We start from the raw sequence: 14,113 nt of genomic DNA on the forward strand, positions 1-14,113 counted from the left end.
CTCACTTTGTAGACCAGGCTGGCCTCGAATTTAGAAATCCGCCTGCCTCTGCCTCCCGAGTGCTGGGATTAAAGGCGTGCGCCACCACGCCCGGCTCTGCATGTGTTTCTTGCCATTAGAAACTACTCTTAAGGAATTTAAAAATGGGAATGGTACATCTACAAGGTATAAAAGTCCCTATTCTACTTTGTAGACAGACTACTTGGCTATTAGCCTATGAGTAATAATTAAAATGTCTATTTTGCAAGAAATCAGTTAGAAAAAACTATAATTAGAGTTAATTGGCCTGTTTTTGCTCAACTCGGTTTCTACAGATGAAATCAAACCAAACCCAAACCAAACTTGAGTTACATTTGTTCAAAGAGTAACAGAAATAAGAATGAGCAAGAAAGTCTCTTGGAATAACTCCCATCTAGTGTGAAGTGTCAATCACTCTGGACACTGCACCGGGACCAAAACTTTGTGGAGTATTGGTAGTTACCCACGTCCTCACTCCAGAGAATCCATTGACAATGGTGTCATAGATTGACAACTGTCCATCCTGATCCAATGGCAGGGTGGTCTAAACGTTTACAAAACTTACCTTCGCATACTCCCCTGTTGTTCCTTTTCCAGCCATAGCAGCAGGCCATCTTAGTTCCGTACTGACAGACCCCAGGCTGGTGTGCCAGTGCTGGCAACCCAGTATCCCATGGACTGTGGATAAAAAATTCTGAGTTAGGATTGAGAAAACAGAGAAGGCCACAGAGACTCTTCCTTGCCATGGGAGCAAGAGGAAAGATGTCAAGTATCTAAGTGCTTTCCACAGATCTGAGGTAAGTGCTAGATTCCATAGCACAACAACAAACAAACAAATCTCAAATCAACCAACCAACCAACCAACAACAACAAAAAAACTAAATGCAAACCCCTGAATTTGGGGGTCGGCAGCCTCTGCCTTCCATCCTTTGCCAACTTTGCTCTAGTTTTGTCCATTCCCTTTTAATCTAAAGTTAGAGAGTAAAAACGACAAAAAGAAAGAAAGAGAGAGAGAGAGAGAGAGAGAGAGAGAGAGAGAGAGAGAGAGAGAGAGAGAGAGAAAGAAAGAAAGAAAGAAAGAAAGAAAGAAAGAAAGAAAGAAAGAAAGAAAGAAAGAAAGAAAGAAAGAAAGAAAGAAAGAAAGAAAGAAAGAAAGAAAGAAAGAAAGAAAGAAAGAAAGAATATTTTTGAGACTGGTTAAGTACCAAGTCTCCAATCTGTCCTGAATAGGTACAGTGGGTTTCCAGTTTTGGCTTTGTGTTGTGACTAAGTGGTTTTGGCTCCAACAAAAGTTCCGCACTTTTACTTCATGGCCACTGGAAGTCACTGAACAGTCTGCAATCACCATACACTCTGGACAGTTAAGAGTGGGAGACTATTCTGCCAAATTATCTCAGGTTACAGAGGAGGAAACTCCAATGCCATAAAGCCGAGGTACATCCCCAAGCAGACGTCACAAAGCTGGGCCAGGTGCCGGGGATTTAAACTTGCTGTGTTTCAAAACAGCCTCCTGTAAATACAATTTGCTAAACTCTTGACTATTGAGCAACAATCAGCAAACATTTTCTCAAATGGACTAGGGAGGAATATTTTGGGCTTTGCAGGCAGGCCATAGGTTTGTGTCTATGTGCAAAAGCAGCTGTGGGGAATAGTAACAGATGGGTGTGATTCTTCCAGTAGCACTTTATTTCTGGGGCTGGGAAGCTAGCTCAGTCAGCAAAGTATCTCATGTATCCCAGGCTGCCCTTGAACTTACCAAGTCACCAGGATAACCTTGAACTTCTTAACTTTCTGCTTCTTTCTTTCTACTACTTTTGATTTATGTGTTGCTGAGGACCAAACTCTGGGTTTCCTCGATGTCAAGTGAGCACTCCTTCAGTGGAACTACACCCACATCCTTGAAGACATTACTCTTTTATTCCATCCTCAACCATTTGAAATGTTAAAACTGGCTTTGGCTCATATGTTGTATAAAATGTATAAAAATCTTGGTCTGTGTGTTGTAGCTTGCTGACCCCCGATCTGAAGAGTGAGCCCCTGCCTCCCAGGAAGAACCCTAAATAATACTCCAAGGTGGAAAGCTCTTGCCTGTTTACCTGCTTGATATTTTTGGGTTAAACAGAACTGCTACCAGACTAAAAGAAAAGACAGATTTTATGGAGAGCTATTTGATTCCTCGTGCATATGAAATACAGCATTAAATAATTTCCTAAGTTCTTTAATAGATAAGGGACACACGTTTTTGTCAGGTACAGGATTGAGTATATGCTAGCATCTTAGTCTAAGCCAGACAGTTAAACTTTAACTCTGTTCCTCTCATGATCTGCCTTTCCTACAAACTTTATTTCTCAGATAAAAGAGTGCAGTTTGGGACAACTTATTCATCAAGAGCATAGAATGAGAGAAAAAATAAAGTTCTGGAAGAGAACTTTTTCAGTTTTTAAGAAAGTTATTTATTTTTATTTTATGTGCATTGGTGTTTTGCCTGCATGTATTGAATCTCCCGGAACTGGAGTTGTAGATAGCTGTGAGATGCCATGTGGGTGTTGGGAACTGAACCTGGGTCCTCTGAAAGAGCAGCCAATGCTCTTAATTGTTGAGCCATCTTTCCAGCATCCCTTCATAAATTACTAATTCATATTAATTCAACTACTAAGAACATGTTTCTCAACTCCTATATGGCTGATATTTTAGGCTGTATGATTATTGTTTTGTTTTGATGGGGATTATTGTGGGTACCTAAAATGTTTAGTAGCATCCATGATTGTCAATAGCATGTACTACCCCGGTTTGTGACAATCAAAAAACTTCTCAGGTTAGCTGAATGTGGTAGTGTACACTTATAATCCTAGTGCTTTGGAGTGAGAAGCAGGATGATCATTGTTTTAGGCCAGAAGTTATACACAACAAGTTCCAAACTGGCTAGGGCTATATCAAGACACTGTCTTAAAAACAAAACATCATTTGCCAAACATCCCCCACAAAACAAAACTGTCTTTAAGTACCATTACTTTAAAGTGAAACACTTCTTGAGCTTCTTCTGTATTCCAAGATCTTACTTGGGTGGAACACAGAGATGAGAAAGAGCCGGCCTTTGCTTTGTAGTTCATAGTCTATGGCAAGCAGATGCACTATAGTCTAGAACAACCTGGCAGCTACCACTAAAATGCTTTGAGAAAGGGATGTTTTCCGTGCTTGGTACTGAGGAAATGTCTAGTGAGAGCATGCTAAGCAATTGCTCCACCACTGAACTGCATCCCAAGTCCTGAAAAGGAGCTTTGACTTTTTTGTCTTTGTTTTTTTTTTCTAATATTTTATTTTTATTTTTTCCTTTTTATTAGATATTTTCTTTATTTACATTTCAAATGTTATCCCCTTCCCTAGTTTCCCCTGTGAAAATCCCCTATCCCCTCCCCCTCCCCCTGCTCCCCAACCACCCACTCCTGCTTCTTGACCCTGGCATTTCCCTATACTGGAGCATAGAACCTTCACAGGACCAAGGGTCTCTCCTTCCATTGATAACCAACTAGGCCATCCTCTGCTGCATATGTAGCTGGAGCCGTGAGTCCCACCATGTGTACTCTTTGGTTGGTGGTTTAGTCCCAGGGAGCTCTTGGAGGTACTGGTTGGTTCATATTGCTGTTCCTCCTGTGGGGCTGCAAAACCCCGTCAGCTCCTTGGGTCCTTTCTCCAGCTCCTTCATTGGGGACCCTGTGCTCCATCCAATGGATGGCTGTGAGCCAAACACCAAATGCACTAAACAAAGATAGAATATTAAAAGCAATAAGGGGAAAAGGTTTTTTGTCTTAAGGCAAGAAGGTTTACTTGGGCTTACAGTTGTGGCATGTGAATCCATAAGGGTGATGGATCAGGAAAGTGAATGAACACATGCACAACTACAGGGATGGAAAGAGATTTAGTTAGAGGCAAGGTGAGGCTGTAGACCCTGAAAGCCACCCCCACCCCACCCCAGTGGTACACTTCCCTGGTCACTTTGGAATTTAGAAGACAGGAGTCAACAGCTGGATGGGAAGACTGCAGAAGAATTGTATTTGTTGTAAGTCAACCAAGGATCCGAGCTAAATAGAAGCTTGTGAGCACAGACAAAGAATAACGAAAGCGTAAATAACTGTAGCCACTAATAACTTTTCTGTGTAACAATTCAAATTTTCCAGGTGAGCCTCTTTTCACATTTCCCCACTAGTCAGGCTTGCTTTCCCCACATTTCTCCAACTCTGTAACAAAGAGAAAACTGCTTGTGTCCATGACAAGTTGTCTGAAGTTTTATACACACAACTGTTCCATCAGTGGGAAAACAAACTTTTACCCACACTACATTTATTCTCACAGCTAGTTGAGTCCAAACCATTCTCAGCAGCAGAATTTCAGACAACTGACTCCCTACCCTTGACCAAACTATGCTGCATCCTGCAGACCTCAACTGAGGCAGATCCTGGACCACTAACCACTGCAGCTGTGAACAGAGTCTTGCCATGTGTGCAGACATTTCTTTGAACATCTCTAGGTTTTATATGTTGACAGATCCTTGGTTAAATAAGTTATGCTAAATTAAATTGGCCTAACATTTTTTGGTAATTGCCCCCACCTCCATCTTTTCTTTTTACTGAAAATAGAATCTTTTCTCATACAATATATCCTGATTATAGTTTCGTCTTTCTCTATTCCTCCTTGCTTCTCCTCCCCTCCCCCTCCCCTCCATTCCTCTCCTCTCCGGATCTGCTCCCTTTCTGTCTCTCATTACATTTCAATCAGCCCCAGCCATTTCTGCAATGGTTAGATACAAAGTAAAACAAAAACAGATAGAAATTTGTTTAAAGATCTTATATTTTAAACACCTAATTAGAAACCAGTGCAGGGTCTCTGGTATAGGTGGCCAGACCTATCTTCAATCTATATGTCAAAGTCAGTTAGTTTGGATTGTAAATAATACAGCCTGGGGTTAATGAGTAGAAAAAAGTTACCAGAAGATGGAATTTGCATGGTGTTTGCACATTTCTAAAGCTCTCCAGAGTTTTGTTTTTTTTTTTTTTTTAAACATGCTTTCCCAAGTTTTACTGCTTTCATGTGCCTGACTTCAGGTATAGTGGGGAACCCAAGAAATCTGAAGTATATTAATGTGTCCTATATCATCATTTTGATGATTAATTATCACTCATGAAATGCTTCAGAATGCTAATGGGTAACTCTTGGGGCCATCAAAATCATGTGAACAAATCAAGATTCCTTCCCCACTACAAAAGATACTTTCCCCATCACACACACGGCTTAGTAATTCAGTTCTGTTGGAAGATTGTAACCAAAGATCCAGGCACAGTGGCTGGGAACCTCTGGAAGCTAAAGCAGGACAAGCATGAGTTTGAAGATAGCCTGGGATATATAGCGAGTTCCAAGATAGCCTGGACTAGGCAGGGAGACATTGTCTTAAAAACAGAAAAAAGAAACTTAGAGCTGGAGAGATGGCTCAGTAGTTAAGATCACTTACTGTTCTTGCAGAGGATTCAGGTTCAGTTCCCAGCCACCACATGGCGTAGCACACCAACTGGAACTGACGTTCCAGAGGATCTGATGCCCTCTTCTGATAACTGCAGGTACCAGGTATGCACACGTACATTCAGATAAAAACACTCATACAAAGAAGATCTTTTTAAAAAAAAATCTAGCTTTACTTTCATTTATTTAAAAATTCAGAGAAGGGACTGGAGATATGGCTCAGTAGATATTTGAGAATCAGAAGTTTGGATCCCTAGAGCTTAAGTAGAAAGACAGGAAGGTATGACGGCTACTTGGAATCCTAGCACTTGAGACGAAGAGAGGCCATTTCCCGGGCAAGCTCCCTAGCCAAATTAGTTAGACTTGGCAAGCTCTAGCCTGGCAAGTTCAGCAAGAAACCCTACCTCAATAATGTACCCACTCTCATACCCAGCCATGTGTCCCCACACATACAACCATCTATATACACATGCATACACACCACATACATACCAATGAAAAAATTGCAAATGACAGTTGTTTATGAACTAAGTCATGATCGAGACCTACATAATAGACTCTGATCTTCAGACAGTAACATAAATCAAAGCACCACAGTTTGGCCTGTGGCTGCTGCATGAATAGAAACATGTCCTCTGCACATGTCCTAAAGGAGACCTGATGTCTTGAGCGAGTACTCTAGGAAAAACCACCAGAGGAACACAAGTCAATAAACAAGCAACATGCCTTGTGATTAGTAAGTGTGAGGTCCATGCATTCACTGAATTTCGAGACTATGCTTCAAAGGGCCAGCTGCAATCAACCGGGATTTTACTGGTCTAATCACGAGATTCTACATCTGGCCATGAGAATGAGAATGAGTCTTTCACTTAAAGACTGAAAAGCATTAGTAGATAGAATTGCTAATAATTAACTTGCTGATTTATAGATGCCAGAGAAAATTGATTTATTACACCAAGAATCCAGTTTTGTGTTGCCAGGTTTGCAAATGTACACATGAAATTATTTAAAATTACAGAAAAAAAGAAATTTCATTACTCAGTTCTTTATATTTAAGTGGAAACAATATGGCCTGGGAGGAAGGAAGGAATCCAAGACAAGCGAGCATGGCATGCTTCATGACAGTGCAGGGCATAGCTTGGAAAAATGAAATGCAGAGTGCTCAGGAGAAAAAGCTTTAACTTACTTCTTACTGCTGCGGAGTGGTGTTCCAAGTTAATATTACTGGGGGACTCAAACCATTTCCCAGCATCCTCTCCCTCTCTTCCTTGCCCTGTGGTTTAAATCTATGACATATCCATCACTGATTCAATAATTCTTCGACTTGGAAACCAAATCTCTCTTTCTCTCTCTCTTTCTTTCTCTGTGTGTATGTGTATATATGTGTGTGTGTGCATTTCTCTCTCTGTGTGTGCATGTGTGTGTATCTGTCTCTCTTGCCGTGTGTGTGTGTCTATGTATGTGCTTTTCTATGCAGGTACCTGTTGAAGTCAGAGTTTGACATTAAGTTGTCTTCCCCACTTTGTATGGAAAGCATTTTACCTAGAAATTACTGCTTTCTGTACATTTAGAATGTCCATTGTCTGTGACTTCAGATGTTTCTACTTTGGGACACCTGGATGGGCATGCTGTCCCCCTAACCTCTGTCCCTCCATTCTCCTCTTCCTCCCTTTCTGTACCTCTCCATTTCTCTCTCTTCCTAAACAGTGTTTAGCAGATATAAGACCCAGGGGACCCAGGGAATCCAGTCTTGAGGCAGTGGAATGTCAAGTTTTAGTGGATAACAGGCCCCAAGCAGAGAGAATTTTGAGCTAAATGTTGAATTGCCCAGAATTCCTTCAATGCATTATACAGCTTGCTGTCTACATTGATCAAATTAATCAGAAAATCGCTGTCTCCACAGCTGAAGTCAATTTAGAAACATTCCAAAGATTGTGTAAGTAGTATAGTATTTCTGCACAAGATTCTTTATTTTCTACAAAAATAGAAGGTGCCAGAATCTTTAGTATGCTTGCTGATGATCAGAAAACTTCACAAAACCCAAGACACATTGAGAAGTTAAATTTCTTTTGCTATTGTTTAAATATATTTAAGCATTGTCCTATCAATAAATGTTTTTCTGAATAGGCATAATGAGGCCAAACAAATTTTTCAGATATATTTTATGTTTAACAATGTGTATGTGTGTACATGTACACATAAATGTAGTATCTGTAGAGGCAAGAAGAGGGTGTTGGATCCCCTGGAGCTGGACCTACAGGCTGTTGTGACCTATACAGTGTGGGTGCTAGGATGCAAACTGGGGCTCACTGTAACAGCGGTACATGCTCTTAACTGCTGGGCCATCTATCTAGTCCACACAAGAGTATTTTTGTTACTAGTTTTTTTTTTTAATAAATCATTTATCCAGCAAGGCAAGGTCATTTATTGTATTTAATTAGTTATATTAATTTTGAGTTCTCACCCATCTTTGTGTTTGTGTGTGTACATTCACATGTGATCATGTGTGTGCATGTGCACATGGTTTGTGTGTGCATGTGGAGGACAGGAATTTTAGGTGTCATTCCTCAAGATCTGTCTACTTTATTTGTTTGAGGGAGGGTATCCCCTTGGCCTGGAGTTTTCCAATTCCTAGCTAGCTGGCTGGTGAGGCCCAGGAGTCCACCGGTCTCTCTGCCTTCCTATGCTGGAATTACAAGTATGCACCAGTAAGTCCAGCTTCTAAAATGTGGCTTCTGGAGATTAATCACAGGTCTTCATGCCTTCCTTCGTCAAGGGAAGCACTTTACCTACTCAGCCATCTCCCTAGTCCTAGTTCCCACCCATCCTTAACAGACAGAGTAAAAGTCTAGGTTAACCCAAACCATCTCACTCTCCAGATACATAGAAGCTTAAGAGCAAGAGCCCACCATGCTGGTCCTGGGGAATCACACTCGGATGCTCAGTCTTGGCACCACGTACCTTTGAGGTATCTTGTTGGCCTTGAAGTCACACTTTGAAGTCAGGTACACACAGATTGAAAACACCAGAAACAGAACAATCACCTAGCGGGAGTGTAGATCAGGAAACCCAGAACATGGCTTCTCATAGGAGAGAGGCTGGCAAAGAAGACTGATGAGCAAGCAGTATGGGGGAAGTCAAATCAGAATGCCCGGAATAGAGGATATCAACTGTGTCTGCAAGCTTTGATACTCTTCAGTGTCAAAAAAGATGAAGCTCACCTTTCCCAGCTGCCATGGCTGGCATCTAATAAGCTTTGGAAGTGACAGCTGACACACCGTGAGGATAGTCAAGCCACCTTATTGGAGAAATGTTCAAATGGAAAAGATATAAGGCTTCCTGTCAACAACCATGATAGTTTTCTTCTAGGAAGCAGATTCTCTAGCCAGTGACAAGCTTGCAGATGGCAGTGGCATTGGCCAAAGCTTGACTACAAATTTGTGACAAGCCTGCCTTTCTACCTTTTAGGTGAACCTAAAATTGCTCTTTATAAAATAAAGTCCATAAAAAACCACAACAGCCCCAATCCCCAGGCAGCCAAGCTGCTTCGATTTCTACAGAGATGCTGTTTTAATAAGAAGTTTTGAATCATTCTGTAGTTCAGGAAATATGGCGAGCAACCAAGCAAAAGGGAAGACTGAAGAGCAAGCTGATTCTATTTGCAAAGACGTTTGCTGCTTTTGGTGTATGCACTCATCAAATCCAACAGTACACTCTAGTTGCATACATTCGGAAAGCAAAAATGTTTCAGCAGATTCAACTATGGCTCATTGGCATAATGATAATCCTGAGCAGCTTTGTCATGGTCTCTTACATGAATTAGTCATGACCAGGTTAGCTTTAAAGATGACAGAGCCTGTGATGGCCTGCTTTAGTCTCTGTTACTCTTGGAGTGAAGTCTAAGCTTTGTGGTTTGGTATGCCAGCCTCCCTGAAGGCTGACTCCAGCCTTCCTTTGGATTCTTGAAAGGTACTATGGGTTCTTGATGATCAGGCTGCCCTCTGTACCTTGGACTGTCTCTTACATTATTTTTTTACAGATATACATCTATCCATTTATTCCCTTATTCCTAGGCAAAACAACTATCAATGAAGCACTGGCTGACTTGCTTTCTCTTACAGCTGATGCACTCACATTGATCCATAGGACACTTAAAATGCCGTGCCCTGTCTTCAGGTTTCCTTGGCTCTTTCAATTTTTCTCTCACTTACATTCTACATTCTCCTCTCCTCTCCTCTCCTCTCCTCTCCTCTTTTCTCCTGTTCTTTCCTCTTATCTCCTCTTTTTTCCTCTCCCTCTCCTCTCCTCTCCTCCTCCTTCCCCTTCCTTCCTCTCCCCCCTCCCCCCCCTTAAACACAGGGTCTCATTTATCCCAGGCTGGACTTGAACTTGCTATGCAATTGAGGATGACCTTGAACTTCTGATCACCCTGCCTTCACCTTTTTTAAAAAAAAGATTTATTTACTTTTTATGTATGTGAGTACACTGTCACTGTCTTTAGACACAGTAGACTTTGGATCCCATTACAGATGGTCGTGAACCACCATGTGGTTGCTGGGAATTGAACTCAGGAAGAGCAGTCAGTGCTCTTAACCACTGAGCCATCTCTCCAGCTATTCCCCTGTCTTCATCTTTTGAGTGCTAGGATTACAGGCTTACCAGTTCATGTGGTGCTGGGGCTCCAACCCAGGGTTTTGTGCATGCCGGGCAAGCACTCCACCAACTAAGCTATATCTCCAACCCCTGAAATTTACTTTTTAATTCCTTTTATTTTTTGAGTTTATGATATAGTTATATCATTTCTCCTTTCCCCTTCTTCCCTCTACTTGCTCTCTTTCAAATTTATGGCCTCTCTTTTCATGTATTGTTCTTACAATTATGTATGAATACACATCCATTCCTAAATACATTCTTGTATATTGTATAAACACAATATAAATAAGTTGTATAATATGTACATTTCTGGTCATCTGAAACTATCTATTTATTGTTTATGCATATGTAAAATTTTTGCCTTTTCATCTCTTTTCCATTCCATGGTCTTTAAAAAATGTTTTAATTTTTTTATTATTTATTATTTTATTTTTTTAGATCTCTTTAGTTTCTTCAGCTGACAAAAACTTTTTTTTCTGGTTTTACCAAGTGCTTTAATGGAGGCAGTAGATAGATATGTATCTCTGGCATTCCGGAGAATGTTTGAGCATGCCAGTGCTCAGTTAATATTGTTGAATTGGACTGAATTAATTTTAACTCCTTCTAGAATTTGTCCTCATAATTAAAATCTGGACATTTAAATACGTTTCTCTGTGTGGCATATATATGTATACATGTTTTACATGTGTGGAGGCCAGAAGTTGATGGTGGATGTCTTCTTTAATTGCACACCACCATATAACAATTTTTTAAAAGACAGTCTCTCACTAAACCTGCAACTCACTGATTGAGAAAGGCTGACTGGCTAGCAAGTCCCATAGAGCCTTCTGTCTTAGCTTTCCCAGAGCTGAGAGAACAAACATGGACCTTTGTAAACTGCTTCCGTGGGGAGGAAACTCGGATCCTAATGTTTGTGCAGTAAGCACTTTACCCCTCCCCCGACAAGTCACACCCCCAGCCCTAAAACAGTTTGGTTATTGAAACCAGTACACTGGGATTTGATAACTTATTGACAGAACTAATCAATACTACTGATCTTTTTGGGGAAAAAATTCTGTACCTGGTAGACAGATTTAAGTATTCCTGGGAGATACCATGAATTTAGGACGTTACCACGTATTTACTGTGATATTCTGAACAAGTCAATTACAGATCCTTTTAAAATTCAGTTTACCATAAACCCCACGTCACCTTCAAACACCTGTCTGCTGTGCTTCTGATGTCTCCAGAAGGGTTTCCTTTTATGCATTAGAACTTGTTCTGAGTGGAACACGATCCTGAGGGCTTCCCTGTCTCACCAGCCTAGGGACAAACTGGAATATCTATCACACTACACAGAAAGCTCCATATGCTCTTTTTTTTCTGCTTGTGGGTGAGGTTGGGGGGTGGGGCATGTGCACCGTGGTATAGGTGTAGAGATGAGAGGACACCTCTGGAATTCTTTCTTGCCTTCCACATTTATGTGGGCTCTGGGGATTGAATTCAGGCCCATAGGCTTGCACAGCAAGTGTCTTTACCCACTGAGCCATCTTGGTGCTCTCTAGCTTCATTCCTTGACATGCAAGAGCTCTTTCTGTTGGCAGGAACCAGTTTTTCCTGTGGTCATGGGAGGCTGAAAGTACAGGAATCTTTTATTCCAGGTCCCACATTTGTTTGACTGGAGTATAAGCATTGCTCACTTGCCTTTGGAAGTACAGCTTTGAGATGCATGTCCAATTGTTCCTATACAGGATTAAGTTATAATGGTCACTATTTTAGTCACTGTCCCTCCCCTTCCTGTTGTACACCTTTCTATTATACATTTCCTTCCAGAGTATCCAAGGGGCACCACCTAGTCTCTCTGCACTGAGATTGCTTTTGAGAGAAGATGATAATATTAGGGGGATGAAACATTCGTGGTACACAAGTCCCTAGATTATGATGCGGGGACTTTATAAGTCTAGTCAAAGCATTTTGAGATTTTTCCTGGATAATTCATATGGGCTTCTTATAATTGCAAGAGTCTTCAATAATGGGAGAAAGACAAAGAAGAGAGAATTCAAGGTGATACAGGGGGAAGAGATAAGAGTTATTTTCACAAGCCAAGACTGGCTGCTAACCTCTAGAAGCTCAAAGAACAAGAGGCAGAGTCTCCTTTGGAGACTCCAAAGGCTCCAAAAGCACTTATCAATAGCTCAATTTTAGCCCCATAAGACTCCTTGTGGACTTCTGACTCCCAGAACTGTAAGACAATGCATCTAGGTTGTTTGAAAGACTGAAGTTTCAACTCTTCATGTAGCCTGTGGTTAGCAGGAAGCAGCCCCCTTGGTGTGAACCCAGATGTCCCTTCGTCTCTCACACATTACTTTTTACTTGAACTAAATAGAGAAAAGATGTGTAACAGAAATACATTCCAAGTAGAAATTTGCTTCAAATTTACTTCCAAGAATAGCAAAGTCAATAATATATTTAAATCTCGTACATGCCCAAAGGACAAAGATCTGTGTGTCAGAACTGGAGTGTTGGAACTAGAGTTCTAAGCAAATCTTTTTGAAAAGTATTACCTACTGGAAATATGATAACCAAATGGGGCATGTCTAATTTTCTGGTAGTTTTTTAAAATAAGAAATAAATGAGTGAAACAAATTTCAGTAGCAGATTTTACCAGTGCTCTGGGTTATCATCTCAGCATGTAGTTAATTAAAATTCATCAGTGAGCTAGTTTCTATTATTTTTTTCTTCATCCTAAACCCCCAGATTCCAATAAATAGTTTTCATTTACAGCACTAATCATCTTGGACTAGCTACATTTCAGGTACATAGTCACCATTGTATTTGATGTTATGGGCACAATGAGTCCAGGGCATCTAAATACACAATACACAAAGGGCATAAAAAAGTGCAAGGCAAGCCAACTTCTGATTAATGTAAGGAGGTTAATATACAGCCAATGAATTATTTATTAGATGAGTGGTCATTGTCACCTATAGACTAAGCATCATTTGAGAGGCATATAGTTTTCCAGGTCACACAATCATAACAGTATTCCAATGGAAGAAAATTGGTATTTTCTTATCTTATTATTTTTTGAGACAGGTTCTCAAAAATTCATTATGTAGGTAAGAATGACCACTAATACTTGATCTTGACCCTCCTGCATCTACCTCCTCCCCCAGCACTGGGATTGTAGTCATGCACAACCACACCTGCTTTATTCCATGCTGGGGATCGAACCCAGAACTTCATGCATGCTAAGCAGCTAAGCATGTATTCTCTCGACTGACCTACCTACATCTTCACCCCAGTCTTTGTCTCTTTCTCTCTCTCCCTCTCCCTCCACCCTCTCCCTCTCCCTCTCCCTCTCTCTCTCTCTCTCTCTCTCTCTCTCTCTCTCTCTCTCTCTCTCTGTCTCTCTGTTTCTCTCTCTCTCTCTTCCTCCTCCTCTTTCTCTTCTTTTGTTTTGTTTTTGTTTTTTGTTTTTGAGATAAGTTTTCTCTGTGTAACAGTCCTGGATGATGTGGAAATTGCTTTGCAGACCAGGCTACCCTCAGACCCATAGAGATCCGCCTGCCTCTGCCTCCCAAGTGCTGGGATTAAAGGCATGCACCACCACCACCTTGCCCTTTTTTTTTTCTTTGCTTTTTATTAGAAAAATCTGTGGGTGCCAGCTATAGTTTGTTGTTGTTGTTTTTTTTTTTAAATATACATTTCAATGAGACATTAGAAAAACGACTAGCCCATAGGCACACTTTTTTTTTTTCAGTGTGTGCCTTGCCTTTCCTGTAAATGAGCCCCCTGAAGGTAGAGTCTGGAGCTAATTAAACATGGACCTGCAGAAGTTCCCAAAGTGCCATTTGCCATTTGCCATTTGCAAGCATATGGAGCAGATCATCAGCACAGCAGCCAATGAATCTGACACTGTAAAGCAATCACATCTCACATCTTGAAAAGT

General features: G+C 40.9%; 1 protein-coding gene across 4 annotated transcripts in view; it reads right to left on the reverse strand.

The window, feature by feature from the left end:
* The window catches only part of Egfl6 (EGF like domain multiple 6), a 60,276-nt gene that overhangs the window by 44,014 nt on the left and 2,149 nt on the right, over positions 1-14,113 (reverse strand). For all 4 annotated transcript variants that reach the window (XM_021153528.2, XM_021153529.2, XM_029472967.1 and 1 more), the window contains exon 2: positions 584-696. In XM_021153528.2, coding sequence (XP_021009187.1) covers positions 584-696 — 113 coding nt within the window. The remainder of the gene's footprint in view (positions 1-583; positions 697-14,113) is intronic.

Source organism: Mus caroli, chromosome X, assembly GCF_900094665.2.
Source record: "Mus caroli chromosome X, CAROLI_EIJ_v1.1, whole genome shotgun sequence".
Taxonomy (NCBI): Eukaryota; Metazoa; Chordata; class Mammalia; order Rodentia; family Muridae; genus Mus; species Mus caroli.